The 25,028-nt window shown below is 47.1% G+C and overlaps 1 protein-coding gene across 2 annotated transcripts in view; it reads left to right on the forward strand.

Annotated features, from left to right (window-relative positions):
• The first annotated feature begins 1,809 nt into the window (after window positions 1–1,809).
• The window catches only part of LOC144601517 (pantothenate kinase 1), a 32,626-nt gene continuing 9,407 nt past the window's right edge, over window positions 1,810–25,028 (forward strand). The window contains exons 1-5 of one of the 2 annotated variants that reach the window (XM_078413739.1): window positions 1,810–2,156; window positions 10,171–10,424; window positions 11,586–11,762; window positions 16,603–16,726; window positions 24,079–24,204. In XM_078413739.1, coding sequence (XP_078269865.1) covers window positions 1,821–2,156; window positions 10,171–10,424; window positions 11,586–11,762; window positions 16,603–16,726; window positions 24,079–24,204 — 1,017 coding nt within the window. In that variant the 5' untranslated portion in view covers window positions 1,810–1,820. The remainder of the gene's footprint in view (window positions 2,157–10,170; window positions 10,425–11,585; window positions 11,763–16,602; window positions 16,727–24,078; window positions 24,205–25,028) is intronic. The other variant, XM_078413740.1, reaches the window with a different exon arrangement.

Here is a 25,028-nt window from a genome sequence, read left to right on the forward strand (position 1 = left end):
ACAAGTCCTATCCACAGCGGCTCCACCTCGCAACTTACAGGACTTGCAGGATCTGCTGCTAATATTTTGGTGCCAGATACCACAGGACACCTTCAGGGGTCTTGTAGAGTCCATGCCTCAGCGGGTCGGCGCTGTTTTGGCGGCACACGGAGGACCAACAGCATATTAGGCAGGTGGTCATAATGTTTTGGCTGATCAGGTCATAATGTTTTGGCTGATCTACTGTATATCCCACTGTGTACTTTGGCAGTCCTCCTCACTGCCTGGAACACCATTAATTTTGGTGTTGGCTTCAAACTTATTAATCGATCTACATTTCCGTCCAGGTTGTTTATATAACACAAGGACATGAACTAGCACAGATCCCTTTTTGAAGAAAGGTTTATTTTGATGAAAGGTTGCATTTCAATTTTTCAAAACTTGTGCAACAATGGTTTTAAGAGGTCAAATTAGTCTGGAAGTTATGATGCATTTATTGCTTTGTAGTGTAAGAAAATAACTGCAGATGCTGGTACAAATCGAAGGTATTTATTCACAAAATGCTGGAGTAACTCAGCAGGTCAGGCAGCATCTCAGGAGAGAAGGAATGGGTGACGTTTCGGGTCGAGACCCTTCTTCAGACTAAACTTTGTGCCTAGTTCTGAGGAATTTAGTCTTGTATCCTTAGAGTCATGAAGTGATACAGTGTGGAAACAGGCCCTTCGGCCCAACTTGCCTACATCAGCCAACATGTCCCAGCTGTCAGCGAGTGGTGAATCTGTGGAATTCATTGCCACAGAAGGCTGTGGAGGCTGTCAATTGATATTTTTAGGGCAGAGAAAGATAGATTCTTGATTAGTATGGGTGTCAGAGGTTATGGGGAGAAGGCGGGAGAATGGGGTTGAGGGGATCAGCCAAGGCGGAGCAGACTTGATGGGCCGAATGGCCTAATTTTGCTCCTATAACTTATGCACTTATACACTAGTCCCACCTCCCTGTGCTTGGTTCATATCCCTCCAAACCTGTCCTATCCATGTACCTGTCTAACTGTTTCTTAAACGTTGGGATAGTCCCAGCATCAACTACCTCCTCTGGCAGCTTGTTCCATACATCCACCACCCTTTGTGTGAACATGTCTTTTGTGTGTTATGATGGTCACCCTGTATTTCTTGAAGCCAATACAGTTGTATCATGAACATTTGTATTTGGTCCTCTGATAGCTGAGGAAATAAATTTGTTTCATAGAAACATAGAAAATAGGTGCAGGATGAGGCATTTGGCCCTTCGAGTTAGCACTGTAATTCATTGTGATCATGGCTGATCATCTACAATCTGTAACCTGTGCCTGCCTTCTCCCCGTATCCCTTGATTCCACTAGCCCCTAGAGCTCTATCTAACTCTTTTAAATTCATCCAGTGAATTGGCCTCCACTGCCTTCTATGGAGGAGAATTCCACAAATTCACAACTCTCTGGGTGAAAAAGTTTCTTCTCACCTCAGTTTTAAATGACCTCCCCTTTATTCTTAGACTGTGGCCCCTGGTTCTGGACTCCCCCAACATTGGGGACATTATTCCTGCATCTAGCTTGTCTAGTCCTTTTATAATTCTACACATCCCCTCTCATCCTTCTAAACTCCAGTGAATACAAGCCCAGTCTTTCCAATCTTTTCTTATATGACAGTCCCTATTATCATTAATATGACAGTTCATATTATATCCCCTCATTTTAGATTTGAAATTGTCTGGATTTTTGTGCGTCAACTATTGTTGCGTAAGTGAAACAATAATAAATTGTTCACAAAGATTCTTTTTTTTCCCTCCTAGCGTTCCCTTGGTTTGGAATGGATATTGGTGGAACTCTTGTGAAGCTTGTGTATTTTGAGCCAAAAGACATCACAACTGAAGAAGAGCAGGAGGAGGTGGAGAATCTGAAGAGCATCAGGAAGTACCTAACATCGAACGTAGCTTATGGAAATACCGGGATTCGCGATGTGCACCTAGAGCTGAGCAATCTGCTCATGTGTGGACGCAAAGGGAACTTGCATTTTATCCGCTTTCCAACCCATTCCATGCCCAACTTCATCCAAATGGGCAGAGACAAGAACTTTTCCAGTTTACACACCACTATGTGTGCCACGGGAGGCGGGGCCTACAAATTTGAGGATGACTTCAGAAAGGTAATTTATACTAGTGCACCTAGTGTAAATATGACTAGTATGTATAAGTACCAGCATGAAAAATGCACCAATTTTATCCCTTGCCCTATAATTAAACTGAAGGTAGACACAAAATGCTTGATTAACTCAACGGGACAGGCAGCATCTCGGGAGAGAAGGAATGGGTGACGTTTCGGGTCGAGACCCTTCTTCAGACTGATCTACACAAATTAGACTGAAAGATTGCCTGATGCAAAGCTTTCCTGTGTGCCCTTACCCCGATCTAATATTCTCACGATCCAATGCTCAAGATTACAGTTGCAGCACTATCTTGACTTATCGGTTTTATTTTTCATGTTTTTTTCCTGCTTAAATTCCCATATTTAAATTTCTCTTTGACTGTGTTCCAAGATCTTCTACATCACAGGTGTCAAACACAAGGCCCACGGGCCCAATGCGGCCCGCCGCATCATTTTATGTGGCCCGGGAGAGCTTAATTGTCATTGGTCGTATATCTTTTAAGTTACAGACATTTTAAACTTTCAAACTTTCATTTCTAAACACATTTTTTCCACGTGTTGTGCGTCAGACGGCACCAGCATGGCACGGCCTCTCCTCACTCGCACACACAAGATGGACGCCGTTAGCAGAGCTGTCCGCCCGCAATCACCGTCTCCCCTCTCCTCACTCTCCCACACCCGGGGGGGGGCACTGTCTCCCGAGCAGGAGGGAGATGGTCGGACTGATGGTCCTCATCCTTCCCTTCCGTCCCTTCAACCCACGCACGGCGTCCTCGAGTCCCCCTTCCACCGATGGCGGCGTCGACGAGGGCCGCTGCCACCGACGGCCCGTCGCGACTTCAGACTGCGCGCCTCCTGCAGCGCCTCTCTCCCCTCGCTTCTCTCCCCTCCCGACGCTCCCAGACCGGCCCCGCCCGCCTCGAGTAGTCCCACCTCCGCTGCCCGACTCCAGTAGTCCGGGGCTCCCTCCTCCTCCCCGCACGCTCAGTAAGTGCCTTTCTCCGCCAACGGCTCCACGGAGGGGAGGGGAGTGGACGTGGGGCCGAGTGGGGGGAGGGAAGGGTGGGGGTAGGAGGAGAGAATGGGATTATAGGGGGGTGGGGGGGGGAGAGAGTGGGGGAAAGGGGGTGGTGGGGAAAGGGGGGGAGAGTGAGAGTGGGTGAGGAGAGAGTAGGGGGAGAGTGGGACTGGGGAGGGGGACAGTGGTGGTGGTTGGGGAAGAGAGAGTGGGGGTGGGTGGCAAGGGGAACAGTGGGGGTCAGGGAAGAGGGGGGGTGGGAGGAGCAGAGAGTGGGGGTGGGAGGGAGAGTGGGACAGGGGAGGGGGGTGGTGGGGGGGGAAGAGAGTGGGGGTGGGGGGAAGGGGACAGTGGGGATCAGGGAAGAGTGGGGGGAAGCAAAGGGGGAGAAGGTGGGTGGAGGAAGGGGACAGTGAGAGTGAAAGGGGAGGAGGGGGTGGGGGAGGAGGGTGGGGAGGAGGGAGAGGGGAGGAGGGAGGGGTGAGGGAGGAGGGGGAGGAGAGGGGGTGTGGGGGGAGGGGGTGGTGATGGTGGGGGGAAGAGAGAGTGGGGGTGGGAGGGAAGGGGGACTGTGAGGGTCAGGGAAAAGGGGAGAGTGGGAGAGGGAGGGAAAGGTGGGTGATGGGGAAGGGGACAGTGAGAGTGAAAGGAGGGGGAGGGTGGGGGAGGAGAGAGAGAGTGGGGGGGAAGGGGGGTGGTGGTGGGGGGAAGAGAGTGGGGGGTAGGGGGGAAGGGGGACAGTGGGGGTGGGGAGAGTGGGGGGGAGGGGGACGGTGAGAATGCAGGTGGGGCAAGTGGGTGGAGGGGAGGGTAGGGGTGGGAGGGAGTGAGGAGAGAGTGGGGGGGCGGGGGTGGGTGAGGAGGGGTGGAGGAGAGAGTGGGGCTGGGGAGAGAGAGTGGGGCTGGGGAGGGGAGAATGGGGGGTGGAGGAGAGTGCGAGTGGGAGGGAGAGTGCTACTGGGGAGGAGGGTGGGGTGGGGAGGAGGGAAGAGTGCAAGTGGGGAGGAGGGGTGGGGGGAAGGGGACAGCAGGGGTGGGGGGGAGGAGGGGTGTTGGTGGGGGATGAGAGATTGGGGAGAAAGGGGACAGTGGGGGTCAGGGAAGATGGGAGAGTGGGGGGTAGGGAGGGGAGGGATAAGGGGGATTGAGTAGGGGGGTTGAGGGTGCTACACCAATACAGGAGAGGCTTTGGGTCCAGGGCTCCTCGGTCTCACCCTCTCCCCTTCCCTGTACCGCCTTTAATTGCGCTCCCCCTCCCCTGGAAGAGCACGGCACCACAGTGAAGGAGAAAGAAGATGGCCGCTGGCAGGACGGTGTCAAAGGCTCCCTCTCCCCTTTTCCTTCCTCACCCACCCCTCCCCTCTCCCCTTTTCCTTCCTCACCCACCCCTCCCCTCTCCACCTCCCCTCCTCTCCCCGCCCATTGAGATTCTTTTTCTTTTTTTTAAGAGACAATTTATTTTAAAGAAAAAACGCGATTTCTCCAGGTCGCAATGGAAACCCTACGAGGAACGGGGCCAATTTGTCAATGTGCTTACATATATTTTTACATTTATGTTAATGCATGTACAATATTTGTTCATTTCAATAAATAATAATCAAATGCAGACAGTTATTTAACAATATGTTAAGGATTAGTTACATTTATACAGTCTTACAGTTACAACCGGCCCTTTGAGGGCAACCATAATGCTGATGTGGCCCGGGGTGAAAATGAGTTTGACACCCCTGTTCTACATCATCGTAAAATCTCCTGCCCTTTAAGTCGCACTTTCTTTCTGCCTGTTATTGTTCTGCAAAGATTTTTTATCTGCCATCATTCCCCCTTTCCACTCCGGTAACTCCGCTAATCTCAAAATTATCATGATTTCTAATTTTGAACCTGCTAGCACACCTTAGTTTAGAGAAACAGCACAAAAACAGGCCTTTCTGCACCAACCAACGATCCCTGCACATTAACACTATCCTACACACACTAGGGACAATTTACATTTATACAAAGCCAATTAACCTACAAACCTGTACGTGGGAGGAAACTGAAGTTCTTGGAGAAAACCCATGCAGGTCACGGAGAGAACGTACAAACTCAGACGTTAAATTTAAACAACTAACCTTTTAGTTTTTGTTTCAGTTTTAGAGATACAGCGCGGAAACAGGCCCTTTTGGCCCACCGGGGCCACGCTGACCAGCGATCCCTACACATGAAGACTACCCTACACACACCAGGGACAATTTATACAAAACCAATCGATTTAAACCAGCGTCTGCAGTTTTTTTTGCTATACATGTCCCATCTAAACCTGCCCCACCTGCCTGCGTTTGGCCCATATCCTTCTAAACCTTTCCTATCTATGTGCCTGTGTTTTAAATGGTGTCTCTGCCTTATCTACCTCCTCTGGCAGCTCATATCCGGCATTCAACTGTATATGTGGAAATCAAAATTGTTACCGCAGCCCCAGACTGCATCTTATCCACTTCCTGTATCTCCTCCTCCTCCAAGACAGAACAGGGGTAAAGATAGTCACAGTCAGAGTTATACAGCAGGGAAATAGGCCTCTCGGCCCAACTCATCCATGCCGACTAAGTTTGCTAACCAGGCTCGTTTCACTTGCCTGCACCTGCCCCATACATTTCCAAGTATCTTTTAGTTTAGGATTTAGTTTTAGAGGTACAAAGTGGAAATAGGCCCTTTGACCCACCGAGTCCATGCCATCCAGCGATCACCTGTATCCTGCACACCAGGGACAATTTACAGCAGCCAATTAACCTACAAACCTGCATGCCTTTGGAATGTGGAAGGAAACCAGAGCAGCTGGAGAAAACCCACGCGGTCACTGGGAGAATGTACAAAAAAGACACAGACAGCACAGATAGTCAGGATGGAATCTGGGTCTCTGGCTCTGTAAGGCAGCACCTCTACTGTTGTACCATTATGTAATTGTACCTGCACCCCTTTGTCTCCATATTATACAACACTCCCCAGGGCTCTACCATGTACAAGTCCTGCCCTGGTTCATCTTACCAGAATGCAACGCCTTGCATTTATCTGAATTAAACGGCATCTGCCATTCCATGGCCCGTTGGCCCAGTTGATCAAGGTGCTCTTGTCATCTTAGAAAGCTTTCTGCACTGTCCAACTGTAACACCAGTTTTCATCTGCAAACTAATGATTCATGGCACCTTCATTAGGGTTGCCAACTTTATCACTCCCAAATAAGGGACAAAAGGTGATGTCACAGCCCCACGTGACCTCACCCAGCCAGCGGCCACATGCTCCCGCTCCACCAATGGCGGCCGCCCGGGCCAGGAGGCGGGTTGCTACGCAACCTCCATCAAGCAGCGCCCGGGCCTCAGAGCCAATACTGTCTGGGCCTACAGCAGCCCCCGGGCCTAATTTGGGACAAGGGCGGGACAAACCAATTCAGCCCAATATGTGGGATGTCCCGGCAACCCTAACCTACATTCTCATCCAAATTCTTAATATAAATAATGAACAATGGGCCCAGCATGGATCTCTGTGGCACACCACTTGTTGCAGGCCTCTAGTCTGAACAACAACACTCTACTGTCACACTCTCTCTCCTACGTCAAGCCAATTTTGTTTTGAATTAGCTAGCTCACCCTGAATTCCATGTGATCTAACCTTTTCAACTCCTTGGTCTCCTCACCCATTGCTATGAATTACTCTCCGTATAATATAATATAATAACTTTATTTATCTCGCACTTTTCATGCAATTGAATGCAGCCCAAAGTGCTTTCCACAAAAACAAACACATGCCTAAACTAAAATACAATTTAAAACAGTAATAGGCAGTTAATAGCATACAAAATAGTATATAAACATATACAATGTAAAATTGAGTGTAAAAGGACAAAGGTAGTAACGTCAGATAGAAGCTTGATTAAAAGATAAGTTTTTAGCTCCGTTTAAAAATGTCAACTGCGTAGGCGTCTCTCAGGGCCCTGGGTGGGTATTCCACATCTGAGTGGGTGTCTCTCATGGCCCTGGGTGGGGTATTCCACAGCGTGGTGGCGTCTCTCATAGCCCTGGGTGGGTATTCCACAGCGTGGGGGCATCTCTCATAGCCCTGGGTGGGGTATTCCACAGCGTGGGGGCATCTCTCATAGCCCTGGGTGGGGTATTCCACAGCGTGGGGGCATCTCTCATAGCCCTGGGTGGGGTATTCCACAGCGTGGGGGCATCTCTCATAGCCCTGGGTGGGGTATTCCACAGCGTGGGGGCATCTCTCATATCCCTGGGTGGGGTATTCCACAGCGTGGGGGCATCTCTCATAGCCCTGGGTGGGTATTCCACAGCGTGGGGGCGTCTCTCATAGCCCTGGGTGGGTATTCCACAGCGTGGGGGCGTCTCTCATAGCCCTGGGTGGGTATTCCACAGCGTGGGGGCATCTCTCATAGCCCTGGGTGGGTATTCCACATCTGGGGCCGTCTCTCATAGCCCTGGGTGGGGTATTCCACAGCGTGGTGGCGTCTCTCATAGCCCTGGGTGGGTATTCCACAGCGTGGTGGCGTCTCTCATGGCCCTGGGTGGGTATTCCACATCTGGGGCCGTCTCTCATAGCCCTGGGTGGGGTATTCCACAGCGTGGTGGCATCTCTCATAGCCCTGGGTGGGGTATTCCACAGCGTGGTGGCGTCTCTCATAGCCCTGGGTGGGGTATTCCACAGCGTGGGGCCGTCTCTCATGGCCCTGGGTGGGTATTCCACAGCGTGGGGGCGTCTCTCATGGCCCTGGGTGGGTATTCCACAGCGTGGGGGCGTCTCTCATGGCCCTGGGTGGGTATTCCACAGCGTGGGGGCGTCTCTCATAGCTCTGGGTGGGTATTCCACAGCGTGGGGGCGTCTCTCATGGCCCTGGGTGGGTATTCCACAGCGTGGGGGCGTCTCTCATAGCTCTGGGTGGGTATTCCACAGCGTGGTGGCGTCTCTCATAGCCCTGGGTGGGGTATTCCACATCTGGGGGCGTCTCATAGCCCTGGGTGGGGTATTCCACATCTGGGGGCGTCTCTCATAGCCCTGGGTGGGGTATTCCACATCTGGGGGCGTCTCTCATAGCCCTGGGTGGGGTATTCCACATCTGGGGCCGTCTCTCATAGCCCTGGGTGGGGTATTCTACATCTGGGGGCGTCATTGAAAAAGGCTCTGCAATTGCAAGTGATGCAACACTTGTCCTTTCATCTCATCCCTTCCCACCGTCCCTGACCAAACAGTTTCCAGGGGAAGGGACTGAAAATCTACTTGCACCTCGTCCAATCTAGCGGTGTACATTGGGTGTTCACACTGTGATCTTTTACATTGGATAAACCAATGCAGAGAGGAGGGTGACTGCCTTGCGGAGCATCTGCCCTCAGTTTGCTGTGATGACGCTGAGCTAACTGGTGCCTTGCAACTTTAATTGCTACTCCCACTCTGCCGTATGGACGTGTGACCTCCTGAACTGTTACAGTGAGGCCCAATGCAATGACAATCAGCACCTCCCATTTCTGCAGGCTGCAGCTTTCTGTCTTGTGCTGCTGTTCTTGTCTTCAACTTAGTTTCTGTCTGTATCAGGCATTCATTTGTTATATTGGCTCAGCTCGTGTTTGTATTTCCTTTTCCACCCTCTGGGAGAAGAGGAAATTCTCATTCAGACCCGTTTAGTTTATAGATACGGCGTGGAAACAGGCCCTTCAGCCCATCAAGTCCGCACCGAACAGCAATCACCAGTACACTAATTCTATGTTATCCCCACTTTTGCATCATACACATTAGGGCCAATTTACAGATGTCAATTAACCTGCAAATCTGCAGGAAAGAACTGCAGTTGCTGGTTTAAATCGAAGGTAGACACAAAATGCTGGAGTAACTCAGCGGGACAGGCAGCATCTCTGGAGAGAAGGAATGGATGACGTTTCGGTTCGAGACCCTTCTTTAGACTGAAACGTCACCCATTCCTTCTCTCCAGACATGTTGCCTGTCCCACTGAGCTGCTCCAGCACTTTGTGTCTATCTTCAGTTTAAACCAACAACTGCAGTTCCTTCCTGCACACCTCTCCTCATGGTTTCCTTGTTTGCCCCTATCAGAGACATTTCCCCCCTCCCTGCACCTTAACAAGCTTCTTTCTCTGTTCTGAGTAAGTATCTGCAACCTGAAATGTTAACTCTGTTCCCACAGAGAAACACAGAAAATAAGTGCAGGAGGAGGCCATTTGGCCCTTCAAGCTAGCACCGCCATTCATTGTGATCATGGCTGATCATCCACAATCAGTAACCCGTGCCTGCCTTCTCCCCAGATCCCTTGATTCCACTAGACCCTAGAACTCTATCTAACTCTCTTTTAAATTCTCTTTTAAATTTGTGGCAGAGAATTCCACAAATTCACAACTCCCTGGGTGAAAAAGTTTCTTCTCACCTCAGTTTTAAATGCCCTCCCCCCCTTTATTCTTAGACTGTGGCCTCTGGTTCTGGATTCCCCCAACATTGGGAACATTTTTCCTGCATCTAGCTTGTCTAGTTCTTTTATAATTTTATCCGTCCCTTTAAGATCCCCTCTCATCCTTCTAAATTCCAGTGAATACATGCTAAGTCTTTCCAATCTTTCCTCATATGACAGTCCCTCCATCCCAGGGATTAACCTCGTGAACCTACGCTGCACTGCCTCAATAGCAAGGACGTCCTTCCTTAAATTAGGAGACCAAAACTGTACTCAATACTCCAGATGTGGTCTCACCAGGGCCCTGTACAACTACAGAAGGACCTCTTTACTATGAGGCTTGACCTAATACTCCAGCATTTTATGTTATTATTTAAAACAAATCTATGTACAACTGGCTTAGTCGAGAAGAATCTGAGAAGAAGGGTCTTGCCCCGAAACGTCACCTATTCCTTTTCTTTGGAGATGGTGTCTTAGTTTTCCTGCAGCTTTTTGTGTCTGTCACGGGTTGAGTTTGGTGTTTCGTTGAGCATGGTAATCACACAGGCATTTGCTGTTTTCTAGATGGCCGATTTGCAGCTTCACAAACTGGATGAATTGGACTGTTTAATCCAAGGTCTGCTCTACATTGATTCCGTCGGGTTCAATGGTCAGTCTGAATGCTACTACTTTGAAAAATCCACTGACTTTGAGCAGTGCCAGAAAAAGCCATACTGCTTGGATAACCCTTACCCAATGCTGCTGGTCAACATCGGTTCAGGGGTCAGCATTTTGGCTCTTTATTCCAAAGATAACTACAAAAGGGTGACTGGAACCAGGTAAGCACGCAGCCTCTCATCAACTTATCTCACCGGTATTTGTGTTTGTAAAATGATAAAGTGAGATCTATAATCCTGTGCATATTTGCATACCATTTAAAACTTCAAATTAATATCTCTTATTTTTAATGGTCAATTTTTAGGTCCCCTTCCTAAACAGGAGCTGGGTGGCGATGAATAGAAAGAGGGAAAATGTACTCTCTCTAACAATCATAGAAACAATCAAGGAGGCCATGGCCTCCTCCTGCACCTGTTTTCTATGTTTCTATTTTCTATGTTTCTATTTTCTATGTTTCTAGTAGGAGAGTCTAGGACCAGAGGGCACAGCTCTCTTTTAGGAAAGAAATGAGGAGGAATTTTGTTAGTCAGAGGGCGGTGAATCTGTGGAATTCTTTGCCACAGATGGCAGTGGAGGCCATTTAAGGCAGAGATAGATAGATTCTTGATTAGTACGGGTGTCAGGGGTTATGGGGAGAATGCAGGAGAATGGGGTTGGGAGGGAGAGATAGATCAGCCATGTTTGAATGGCGGAGTAGACTTGATGGGCTGAATGGCCTAATTCTGCTCCTATCACTTATGATTTGGCCCTTCGAGCCAGCACCGCCATTCATTGTGATCATGGCTGATCGTCCACAATCAGTAACCCGTGCCTGCCTTCTCCCCATATCCCTTGATTCCACTAGCCCCAAGAGCTCTATCTAACTGCCTTTTAAATTCATCCAGTGAATTAACCTCCACTGCCTTCTGTGGCAGAGAATTCCACAAATTTACAACTCTGGGTGAAAACGTTTTTTCTCATCTCAGTTTTAAATGGCCTCCCCTTTATTCTTAGACTGTGGCCCCTGGTTCTGGACTCCCCCAACATTGAGAACATTTTTCCTGCATCTAGCTTGTCCAGTCCTTTTATCCTAATCCTAACTAATTTGTACTTCACCTTTAGGTATCTTTTGCTATTCAGTATAGTGCCAGACCTAATGAGTATTGTTATTTTGCTAAATGATTACTTTTTTTATTGTGCACTAAACTAAGTTTTTTTTAAACCCAGAGATTATCTCAGCACACGAAACTCAAATAATATATCTGGAAAATAATAAATGCAGCCATTTGAAGTGCTTTGTATTTATGTTTCCTCCACAAACATTTCTTTTCCCCTGCCCACAGTCTTGGCGGAGGGACTTTCCTTGGCCTGTGTTGTCTGCTTACTGGATGTGAGACCTTTGAAGAAGCTTTGGCGATGGCAGCAAAAGGGGACAGCACCAATGTGGATAAATTAGTTAAAGATATCTATGGAGGGGATTATGAACGTTTTGGTCTACTGGGATGTGCAGTAGCTTCCAGGTAATTCCTTACTAATTGATTACCCATTTTCAGTAGTTTAATTTAATTTAGTTTAGTTTAGAGATACAGCGCGGAAACAGGCCCATTCGGCCCACCGAGTCCGCGCCGACCAGCGATCCCCGCACATTAACATTATCCTATGTCCACTAGGGACAATTTTTACATTTACCAAGCCAATTAACCTACAAACCTGTACGTCTTTGGAGTGTGGGAGGAAACCGAAGAACTCAGAGAAAACCCACGCAGGTCACGGGGAAAACGTATAAACAGACAGCACCCGTAGTGGGGATGGAACCCGGGTCTCCGGCGCTGCATTCGCTGTAACGCAGCAACTCTACCGCTGCGCCACCATGCCGCCCCTAATGGGATTGGGTGGACGCTCGATTCCTGTGGGAACTGTTGAGAATTGAGATTAGGTTCGATGCTCTAAAAATGAATAGTCTGTTGCAACTTAGTGTTCAATACATTCTGTGTTCTATAAAGCATATCTGTTGGATGGCCTTTATATCCTGAAATTCCTGGAAGGTTAGTGCTACTTAGCTGAAAATGTGTTTTACAACAGAATCCTTTCCATGTGAACACTTTGTGAAGCAGAGAAAGAAAACCTTTCGAACTACACATTAATCTACACATGCAGGAAAAATGTTCCCAATGTTGGGAGAGCCCAGAACCAGGGGCCACAGTCTAAGAATAAATGGGAGGCCATTTAAAACGGAGGTGAGAAAAAAACAGAGAGTTTTGAATTTGTGGAATTCTCTGCCACAGAAGGCAGTGGAGGCCAATTCACTGGATGAATTTAATAGAGAGTTAGATCGAGCTTTCGGGGCTAGCGGAATCAAGGTATATGGGGAGAAGACAGGCACGGGTTACTGATTGTGGATGATCAGCCATGATCACAAAGAATCAAAGGGCCAAATGGCCTCCTCCTGCACCTTGTCTTTGTGAACATTGGTGGATCTTCTAGGCTTTGAGTGAATAGAACCTGTTTGTGGAGTTGCTGGGTTTCATTAAACAATTAGGTGTTGGACAGAATTTACTGGAGTCTAACTCTATTCATCTTTTTTCCCTGTGTTTTGCCTTGTAAGTTGCTCGAACTGCAAAGTTGGGAAGGAGAAGCATTGGCATCTTGTGCACAAGAATAATGGGCTCAACACTGTTACCTGCTTCACATTTATGAGACACAGGAGTAGGTTGGATGAAATCAGGGTGAATTAGATCAAATAAAACAAAAATAGTGCAAGAAAAATTATATCAAGAAAGGAAATAGAAATACGATACGATACGATAGAACTTTATTCATCTCCGGAGGGAAATTGGTCTGCCAACAGTCATAACACACGACAAGGTACACGAAATCTTGAAATTAAAATTCAATCAAAAGTGAAAAAAAAGAAAAAGACAAGTGACCTTTGGCTGGCAGTGGTGTGCACAGCGCCTTAACCGGAATGAACGAACAAACAAACAAACACAGGTTTATCCCCAGAGCAGAGGATTCTAAAACTAAAGTTCCCGCCCACAACGTGCCACCCTGTGTTCTCCCACCATCCCCCTACGCTGGTCCCCCCACGCCAGGTCCCCATTGTCTTCCCCTCCCCCCTCAAGCTGAGGGTCCCACTGCTACCGAGGCTCCCATTGCCGCCGAAGCTCCTTGGGCCCAGACAGGCCTTGCCACCCGGGTTCTCCCCAGTCCCCAGGGAGGGCGCGCTCCGGTCGGTGGCGTGGCTGTCCGGCAGGTGGATCGGGCTCCACGGGACACTCCCGCCACACGGGTGGCTCGCCGGGACTTGCCGCGGGACAGAAAGCAAAAGTCGGAAAAATAATTGTAGAAATAAAAGGTTCCAAAGATCAGGTTGCTGAGTTTCTGGACTGAAGTGGGTGTGAAGCATTTGCGGAGTGCCTGCTACTCGTTGAATTAGTACTTGGGATGTTGAGTGAATAACTATCTCAAGTGAGCTTATTAGACCTATTATCATTGCATTTTTATTTTCATTGTATCACATACAGCACCGATTCAAAATAGAGAGCCAGGACACTTTGGTGGGATTTGTCATAGGTTTCTCAATTCATTCGTGCATGGATAAGCTTGCTGAAGGAAGCAAGTGACGTATTAAGTTTTCTAGAAAGAGAATTAATAAAGGTAGTAGATGAGTTCTTAGAGCTACTCAGCAGGTCAGGCAGCATCCCTGGAGAACATTGCTAAGTGACGTTTTGGGTCAGGACCCTTCCTCAGACTGATTGTAGGGTGAGCGGGCAGGGAGGGGAAGAAAGCTATTCATTACCTTCCATTAACATTACCACTAACCTCCATCCTGCCCTCAAATTCACCTAGATTATCTCTGACACCTCACTCCTCTTTCTTGATCTCTCTGTCTTCATCACAGGGGACAGACTGTCAACTGACGTCTACTACAAACCTGACTCCTCCAGTTATCTACACTACACTTCCTCCCACCTTGCCTCTTGCAAAGACACTATCCCCTACTCACTTACCCCGTCTCTGCCGCATCTGGTCCCGAGATAAGGCTTTCCATTCTAGGACGTCCGAGATGTCCTCCTTCTTTAGTAAACTTAATCTCTGCTACCATCCCCCACGTCTCCTCTGTTTCTTGCGGTTCCCCCCAGACGGAACAAAGATAGTATTACTGGTCCTTGCCTCTCTTCCCACCAGCCTCAGCATCCAACACATTACCCTCTGACATTTCCATCATCTCCTAAGGGATCCCACCACTAGTCGCATCTTCCCCTTTCCACCTTCCACAGAGATCGCTCCCTCTGCAACTCTTTGGTTCACTCATGCTTTCCAACGCAAACTCCCCCTTCCCCCGGTACGTTCCCCTGCAACCATAGGAGATGTAACACCTGTCCCTATACCTCCTCCCTCACCTCCATCCAGACATTCCTTCCATGTGAGACAGAGGATCACTTGCTGTTCCTTTAACCTCATCTATTGCATCTAGTGTTGCCAATGTGGCCTTCTGTACATCGGCAACACCAAGTGTAAACCATTTCACCCAACACGTGCTGGGTCCGCCAAGGTCTACCATTTTAACTTGCCTTCTCATTCCAGCACTGACCCTTCTGTCCAGGGCTGCCTCCATTGCCTCGTGCAAACTGGAGGAGCAGCACCTCATATTCCGCTTGGGCAGCTTATTCCCCATCGGTATGAATAGAATATTTCCCGGTGGCTCAGCACTTCAACTCCCCCTCCCATTACCAATCTGACCTTTCTGTCCTCCATTGCCAGAGTGAGGCCCAATGCAAATTGGAGGAACAGCACCTCATATTTTGCTTGGGTCGTTTACACCCCAGCCATATGAACATTGACTTCTCTAACTTCAGATAGTCCCTGCTTTCCCTCTCTATCCCTTCCTCCTTCCCAGTTCTCCCACTAGTCTTCCTGTCTCCGACTACATTCTATCTTTGTCCCACCCCCTCCCCTGACATCAGTCTGAAGAAGGGTCTCGACCCGAAACGTCACACATTCGTTCTCTCCCTATTGAATTCTCCATTTCGGTTACCTCTCCCCCTCCATTTTCACCCCCACACACTCCCCTCTCCCCTGTGTCCCACCTAGACTCACACAGATTTCTCCCCTTCCTCTCCTCCTACATTCCTTCCTCTAGCTTCATATCGCATAAGTTTTCAATCATTTTGTCAAACACCTTTTAGTTAATCTCTGTGTGAGTCTCGGTGAGGCACAGGGGAGAGATGGGGGAGGGGAGTATGTGGGGGAGAAAATGGAGAGGGAGAGGTAACCTAAATGGAGAATTCAATGTTCATACCGTTGGGTTGTAAGCTGCCAGGCGGAATATGAGGTGCTGTTCCTCCAGATTGCATGAGGCCTCACTGGCCTTTGTCCAAACAAGTGCCTATCAAAAACCACCCTGGGCTGTGTTCACCTATTACCTGCCACATGTCGTGCTGCCCCTCCTCTCCTCCAGCTTTCTTCCCCCCCCTTCCTAAAATCAATCTGTCGAAGGACCACAATACTTCACCTATCCATGTTCCCCAGGGAAGCTGCCTGACTTGTTGAGTTACTCTTTTTTTGTAAACCAGCATCTGCAGTTCTTTGTTTCTTGGCTGAGATAGAACCTGATTAGAGGTTTAGTTTAGAGATACAGCGCAGAAACAGGCCCTTTGGCCCACCGGGTCCGCGCTGACCAGCGATCCCCGCACAATAACACTATTCTACACCCACTCGGGACAATTTTTACATTTGCCCAGCCAATTAACCTACAAACCTGTACGTCTTTGGAGTGTGGGAGGAAACCAAAGATCTCGGAGAAAACCCACGCAGGTCATGGGGAGAACGTACAAACTCCGTACAGACAGCACCCGTAGTCGGGATGGAACCCGGGTCTCTGGCGCTGCATTCGCTGTAAGGCAGCAACTCTACCGCTGCACCACCGTGACCGTCTTAAGGGTATCCACTAAATAAGGCTATATTAATATGAAAATTGTAATAAACATGGATAAGGTGATCAGAAAAGGTTAATTTGGATGGAGGAGCTGGCAAGAGCTTCTGTTTCTGCTGAGTTAATGAAGAATGATGTATAATATTTGGAATATTTTAGTGTGCAAACAAGACATATCAGCATTATTATCATTGATCTATGAATAATTAATTTCCATTAGTATGGTATTCTACCTTCTGTAAACTTAATTATTGGGCCAGACTAACTGAAATATGTGAGACATGAGTAAAAAACATTACTTAATGTGAAACATTAAAACAGTGGAATAATGGTTAAATCAACGATTGAGAACCGATTTTGACATGGAGCAATCCAATAATTCCAGTACATTCCGTGTCTTCAGCCATGACTGTAATTTTGTGCAGCTTTGGACACATGATGAGTAAGGAGAAGCGAGATTCCATTAGTAAGGAAGACTTGGCCAGAGCAACACTGGTCACCATCACAAACAACATTGGGTCCATAGCTCGCATGTGTGCGCTGAATGAGGTAAGATTATAATAGAAGTTATCATTTAGTTATATTAATTGCAAAGTTGTAGATGGCTCTCTCTTTGCTCACCTCAGTATAACATGTGTAAGTTATAATGTTTTATTCTTAATTGCCTACTGTATGTCGTGTTGTTACTTGCGAGCAAAGCACCAAGGCACATTCCTTGTATGTGTACATACTTGGCTAATAAAATGTATTCAATTCAATTCAATTATATTAGCAAGCATTAGTTAAAAGAGTAAAATACGAAGGTGAACACCTGAAGTCCGTGTGCAGTTTGAGATTGTTTTCAAACTGTTTCAAATGCTATTTTACTTTTTTGCCTTTCAATTTCACAATTGCTGCGTTATTTACGATGCTTTTTGTGTGATTGAAAGCGTCAGTACGACATGCCTCCTTCTCAAAAAAGCTGAAAATTAGATTGCCATTTAGCAGACAATAGCATAGCATGAAATGGTATACAGTATGCATACCAGCACTTATGTTTTATCTGTCACTGTCTGATAGAAATAGCCTTTTTTTGTAAATGGATGAAATTTGGAACTTTTGCAACCAGACCAAAGAATTCTACAATAGACACAAAATGCTGGAGCATCTCAGCGGGACAGGCAGCATCTCTGGAGAGAAGGAATGGGTGAGACCCTTCTTCAGACTGAGAGTCGGGAAGAGGGAGACTTGAGATATGGAAGAGTAATGGGTGAATACTACAGATCAAAGCAGACGATGGTCAAGGAAATGTAGAATGGTTCATTGTTGGATGAGGTGAAGGCGACAATGAGGCATACAATCAGTGAAACTACAGGAAGACAGCGAAACTAGTCGGAGAGCTTGGGTTACTTGAAGTCAGAGAGAGATCAATATTCATACCGCTGGGTTATAAGCTGCCCAAGCGAAATACGAGGTGCTGTTTCTCCAATTTGCGTTGAGCCTCACTCTGACAGTGGAGGGTTCTGTTAAACACGTTTTCAAACCACAAGGAAATGTGAGTGACTGCTGAAGGATTCCAAGTCGGTGTTTGTGGCAAGAATACCAATGAAAGGATTTGGGAAATTCAAAACAAGGGACCAAAATCCTAAAATTAAAGCTACTCCAGTCACCACAGAGATAGGAAAACACCATTCCTACACAAAGGGTTGTGGAAATTTGAAATTCTACCTCCTTAAATTCACTCTGGAGGCATTACTGAGGCAGCACCTGGGCAAATTCTGTTCCCTATCAGTAAGTGATATCATTCAGGGCCGTTTTTACTGCATTATAGGCCCCCGGGCAAAGCAGTGTACTGGGGCCCCCACCGTTACTCTCCCCCACCCCCCTTTCCCTACCAGTCCCCCCCTGTCGTGCCGGCGAAAAGCACTTACGAAAAGCACATAGCGATGGACAGGGTGCTACATTGTTGCGAAAAGCACTTACAGATCGCTGTGAGAAGCACTTAGGGATGGAAAATGTTGTGAAAAAAGCACTTATTGAACCTACATTTTTAAAGTAGTATTTATTTATTGCAAGTCACTTAACATACACAGATCAGCATGGGCCCCCCGGGCAAGTGCCCATCAGGCCCATGCGTTAAGACGGCCCTGATATCATTGTGTGTTATCAGGCACCAGAGGGTGTATTTGAAGCAGTTGTGCTCTTGGGTGTGTCTGGGGGGATCTCCAGGTCTGTGATCTGACCCAGCCCCTGAACTTAAATTACTGCCAATGATTGCACCTCTGGCCAGGATAATCCTTTTTCGTAGGCTCTCCATTCCATAATGGGGGTATAATAAATCAATTGGGTAACTCGGGAGAGGAGAATTACCCACAAAACACGGCAGAATGTTTGGAATGTAATCAGTGATTGATATTTGCAGAAGTTGCTCCAATAAAAGAAAATCCTGGGTGAAAATTCCTAAAAAATTGCAGATCTTCCTTCACGTGTCCTCGATGCTTTGAGCTTCTTTACAGTGTTGCCTTGTAGCATGGAGATCAAGCAGCATTGTACAGGGCTATCAAAGTATGGGGATTGGCATCTTGGACTGGGCAATGAAAGCTTTTCTCTGTGCTGCATAATTTTGCCGAACGTGAGTAATCATGATCATATTTTCAATGTTGAAAGTGATGCTTAGTTTTAAATACCATGTGTTTAAAGGAAGTAAAATAGATAAATGTAGCACACAACCATTTGTTCCAACTGCACGACAAATGTTTTGAAAATGTTATACCTGCTCAAAGTGTTTGTAATTAAATTTGAACTATACACATAAGTTGGTTCTTACCAATGTTTCTGGGTTTTAGATCATGTCTGCTTATGAGGCAGTTAGTTCCAGTTCACAGTATTAGTCTGCAGCAATTAAGAGGATTTGCATTACATTTTTATTCCTTGGGGGCTTCAACCAATTTTAATACCAGAACGAGTAAAAGAGTTCACTAATAACTTGAACAGAGAGGCACTGTTGTCACGTGCTAATCTGCAGGGGGACATTCCAGGCTGGTGCATCCTGCATCAAGTGGTTTAGTGAAAGATTAACCAAAATAGGACGTAAATCTTTTCGCTTAAAATTTCCCATTAAAGTAGTTCAGGAAAATTACCTTTTACTACCTATTTGAAACAACAAATTAATGCCCTTCCTTGCTAGCTTGCAAATAGAGATTCAGTCTAAGCATAGACCCAACAGAGGGGGAGTCAGAGGGAAGGAGATGCTGCCTGTCCCACTGAGTTACTCCAGCATTTTGTGTCTAACGTGGACCAGAGTGCAATTTGCTGGAACATGTAGCTCTAACGCACTGCTGGAGTAACTCAGCAAGTCGAGCAGTATCAGTGGGGAAATGAACAGTGACGTTTCAGGTCTGGACCCTTCTCTAGACTGAGAGGATAGAGAGGAATAACGGTGTAAAGAGCTGAGGGGTAGTGCCGGAGCTGGCAAGGCAAGCATTAGGCGGATGCAGGTGAGAAAGATGGAGAAGGGCAGGGGATGGAATAGTGGAAATAATGACAGAAGCTGGGGGATGGCAGGTGGTGGGAACAAAACGCTGCAGGGAATGGAATCTGGTAGGAAAGGAAAGTGAAACGTGGAACCAAATAAGGGAGGTGGGATGAGCAGATGAGACAGTTGGGGGAAGGGACCTAGTGGGAGGCGTGTGTGACTGATACATAGATGGAGTGGGGGGGGGGGGGACTAATTGGGTGATAGGAGGTTGAGGTTGAGGTTGTGTAACATGGTAGATCACAAGGATAGAGGGACTCGAGGCCACTTTGGAGAATTAATTGATCATGCCAGGTAGGATTTGAGGTGCTATTCCTCTTTTTCCTCACCCTGACAGTGGAGAAGGTTGAGGATGGATGGAGCAGTGAGAGAATGGGAAGAGGAATTAAAATGGCTTGCCTTCAGTATCTCCGGGAGGCCATGGTTGGTAGAGCATGGGCACACAGACAAGCATTTGCCTAGCCTGCGCTTGGTCTCGCCAATGTCGAGTGGGGGAAGCCCAGTGCAAGGCTCCACGTTGTCACCTCAGTCTTTCAATGTGTAAGTAACCTGTTAGACTAGTCAGACAAAGACACAAAGTGCTGGAGTAACTCAGCAGGTCAGGCAGCATCACAGGAGAACACGGATAGTTGACATTTGGGGCCGGGAACCTCCTTCAGATTGATTGTAGGGTGTGGGGGAAAGAAAGCTGGAAGCGAGGAGGGATAGGACAGCCTGGCATGTAATAGGAGGTTACAGGTGACCAGGATTTATGATAACCAGATGGATGGACAAAGGCCAGAGATGAAAAGACAAATGGTTGTGAATTATGAAGCAAGAGGAGAGAATGTAGGTGCAAGGGGGGAGAAATAGGTGTGAGTCCCGGTGGGAGAGGGGGGGGGGGGTAAAGGGTGGAAAAGGTGAGGGTGGAATTTGTAGGTAACTAAAGTTGGAGAATTCAATGTTCATACCATTGGATGTTTGAATATGAGGTGCTGTCCTCCAGTTTGTGTGTGGCCTCATTCTGGCAATGGTGGAAGGCCAGGACAGTAATGTCAGTATGAGACTGGGAAGAGGTGTTAAAATGGATAACAACTGGGCGATCCAGTAGACCTTAGTGGACAGAGCATGTGTTCGGTGAAACGGTCTCCTTGGCTACACTTGGTACATCAGAGGGGAAACCATATTACCATAAAAAGGACATCTTGGATAGCCTAGAATGGAAAGCCTTGCCTTGGGAGCAGATACGGCACTAACATAGACATTGAGAGTAAGGGACAGTACCTTTTTGCAAAAGGCAAAGTGGGAAGAAGTGTCGTTCAGGTTTGTATTAGACGTCAGTCAACAGTCCGTCTCTGCAGACAGAGATATAGAGAAAGGGGAGAGCGGTGTCAGAGAAAGTCCCGGTGAATTTGAGGGCAGGGTGGAGGTTAGTGGTAAAGTTGATGAAATCAATGAGTTCTGCATGGGTGCAGGAGGCAGCCTCAATGCAATCATTGCTGTAGCAGAGAATGAGTTAGGGGTTGGTGCCAGTGTATATTTGGAACAAGAATTGTGCAACGTAACCGACAAAAAGGCAGGTATAGCTGGAGCCCGTGGAAGGGACTGGACAAGAAGCTGGGTTACAAAAAAGGATACAGTGCTGGAGTAACTCAGCGGGTCAGGCAGCATCTGTGGAGAACATGGATAGATGACGTTTCACAGAGTGCTGGAGTAACTCAGTGGGTCAGGCAGCATCTGTGGAGAACATGGATAGGTGACGTTTCACAGAGTGCTGGAGTAACTCAGTGGGTCAGGCAGCATCTGTGGAGAACATGGATAGGTGACGTTTCACAGAGTGCTGGGGTAACTCAGTGGGTCAGGCAGCATCTCTGGAGAACATGGATAGGTGACATTTCATGTCAGAACCTTTCTTCAAACTGCTTGTCGATGGGGGAAGGAAGCTGGAAGAGAGAAGGGACATGACAAACATAGAAACATAGAAACATAGAAAATAGGTGCAGGAGTAGGCCATTCGGCCCTTCGAGCCTGCACCGCCATTCAATATGATCATGGCTGATCATCCAGCTCAGTAACCTGTACCTGCCTTCTCTCCATACCCCCTGATCCCTTTAGCCACAAGGGCCACATCTAACTCCCTCTTAAATATAGCCAATGAACTGGCCTCAACTACTTTCTGTGGCAGAGAATTCCACAGACACACCACTCTCTGTGTGAAGAAATGTTTTCTCATCTCGGTCCTAAAAGACTTCCCCCTTATCCTTAAGTTGTGACCCCTGGTTCTGGACTCCCCCAACATCGGGAACAATCTTCCCGCATCTAGCCTCTCCAACCCCTTAAGAATTTTATATGTTTCTATAAGATCCCCCCTCAGTCTTCTAAATTCCAGCGAGTACAAGCCTAGTCTATCCAGTCTTTCTTCATATGAAAGTCCCGCCATCCCAGGGATCAATCTGGTGAACCTTCTCTGTACTCCCTCTAAGGCAAGAACGTCTTTCCTCAGATTAGGAGACCAAAACTGCACACAATACTCCAGGTGCGGTCTCACCAATGCCCTGTACAACTGCAGTAGAACCTCCCTGCTCCTAAACTCAAATCCTCTTGCTATGAATGCCAGCATACCATTCGCTTTCTTCACTGCCTGCTGCACCTGCACGCTTGCTTTCAATGACACCCAGGTCACGTTGCATCTCCCCTTCTCCTAATCGGTCACCATTCAGGTAATAGTCTGCTTTCCTGTTCTTGCCGCCAAAGTGGATAACCTCACATTTATCCACATTATATTGCATCTGCCATGCATTTGCCCACTCACCTAATCTATCCAAGTCACTCTGCAGCCTCCTAGCATCCTCCTCGCAGGTAACACTGCCACCCAGCTTCGTGTCATCCGCAAACTTAGAGATGTTTCAATTCCCTCGTCCAAATCATTAATATACACTGTAAATAACTGGGGTCCCAGCACTGAGCCTTGCGGTACCCCACTAGTCACTGCCTGCCATTCCGAAAAGGACCCGTTTATTCCTACTCTTTGCTTCCTGTCCGCCAACCAATTTTCTATCCACCTCAACACTGAACCCTCAATACCGTGTGCTTTAAGTTTGTACACCAATCTAACTCCCTTGTGGGACCTTGTCGAAGGCCTTCTGAAAGTCCAGATACAACACATCGACTGGTTCTCCCTTATCCACTCTACTAGTTACATCTATAAGATTCGTCAGACATGATTTGCCTTTTGTAAATCCATGCTGACTTTGTCCGATGATTTCACCACTTTCCAAATGTAATGTTATCACATCTTTAATAACTGACTCTAGCATTTTCCCCACTACCGATGTTAGGCTAACTGGTCTATAATTCCCTGTTTTCTCTCTCCCTCCCTTTTTAAAAAGTGGGGTTACATTAGCTAAAAGTGGGGTTACATTAGCTAAAAGTGGGGTTACATTAGCCTGGCAGGCAATAGGTTGTACAGTTAGGGTTTTTTGATAAGCAGAAGGTAGTCAAGGCCCGGAGTTGAAAAGACAAAAGGTGTGAGGCAAATGGATTGAAGAGTTGTGACGGTATTTGGGAGATATTATTTGGAGATGAGTTCTGTGGGGCAGGAGCAGGAAGGGCAGTCTGTGGATTTGCCAGGGCGTTCCTGATTGTGGATTGTGGAAGGAGATAGAAGTGGGCAGTGTGGGGCTCGGGAACTATGTGGCTGGAGGCTGTGAGAGGAGATTGCCAGAGGTTATCAGGTCAAAAACCCTTTTGGAGATGGTGGCCAGGTGTTCGTCTGTGGGGTCATGATCATAGAGTTGGTATGAAGAGTCCGAATGTTTAGTTTAGTTTAGAGATACAGTGCGGAAACAGGCCCTTTCGGCCTAACGGGTCCGCGCCGAACCAGCGATCCCCGCACATTAACACCATCCTACACCCACTAGGGACAATTTTTACATTTACCAAGCCAATTAACCTACAAACCTGTACGTCTTTGGATTGTGGGAGGAAACCGAAGATCTCGGAGAAAACCCACGCAGGTCACGGGGAAAACGTACAAACTCAATACAGACAGCACCCGTAGTCGGGATGGAACCCGGGTCTCCGGCGCTGCATTCGCTGTAAGGCAGCAACTCTACCGCTGTGCCACCGCAAAGAGTGCAGTCTTTGATTTTTCTATATCAGTCATATCTTCCTGTAAGATTTGGAGGTTTTGTTGACCCCCATCTCCCACAAAATCAATAGCTAAAGATACATTAGCTGTAGTTACACGCTCGCACATTGTCCAGTTGAAAGATAACTATGACAGATTAACAATGAGGGATAAGGCTTGATTAGTTTAAAGGTGATGCACTTAATTGGGCACAGGTTTTCTGAAATTTATGAAGTTAATTTTTATGTCTTAATCTACAAAATATTGGCTGTTTTATAGAATATCAACAGAGTGGTATTTGTTGGAAATTTCTTGAGAGTTAATATGGTCTCAATGAAGTTACTAGCCTATGCAATGGATTATTGGTCGAATGGGCAACTGAAAGCCTTATTCTTGGAGCATGAGGTGAGTGCTGTTTTACATTAGTTGAATTGATATACAGTAAATTAGTCAAAACTAAGGCAAGATCGAAATATAAACATCTCAATTTCACTGCATGGTTTCACCCGAGACTCGAGTGGAGTTACTTTAACTCATCACAGAAACCATGTCATGAAGATGAGAATTGTTCAAATAGTCTTTTACCAAATGTATTAATGAACTGGGGACACTTCAGTATTGTACAAGGATGAATAGAGATCTATTCACAAAATGCTGGAGTAACTCAGCAGGTCAGGCAGCATCTCGGGAGAGAAGGAATGGGTGACGTTTCGGGTCGAGACCCTTCTTCAGACTTCAAACCAATAGAGATCATTGGTTTCCCCGTTGTGTGTGATGCCAAGGTATCTAGGCAGATGGACACAAAATGCTAGAGCAACTCAGCGGGAAAGGTAACATCTCAGGGGAGAATGAATGGGTGTTGTTTGGGGTCGAGAGATAGATGCTTCAGTTTGAATGAGTAGATGCCAGGGATATCACACCAGTAGGTGGTGCCATGGACATGTTATGGAGCAGATTGGAGTCCCATTAAATTATGAGACATGTTGCTCTCTTTCAACAAAGCATGCACCACTTTCAAAAAAGCTGATGAAAAGCTGAAACTGTACACATTGCCACCTGTGACACCTAAGGGATATGTGATCTGAATAACATCAAATGCTCATCTCTTAAAAATATTTGTTGAGTTTTTATGAATACAAAGTATTTTTTGTTTCAGACTCAGTAAAGCAAAAGGAAGAAATTTAAAGTGAATCTATTGTTGCATTTAGAACACACAAGGTGACTAAAAC

Source organism: Rhinoraja longicauda, chromosome 16 (genome assembly GCF_053455715.1).
Source record: "Rhinoraja longicauda isolate Sanriku21f chromosome 16, sRhiLon1.1, whole genome shotgun sequence".
NCBI lineage: Eukaryota > Metazoa > Chordata > Chondrichthyes > Rajiformes > Arhynchobatidae > Rhinoraja > Rhinoraja longicauda.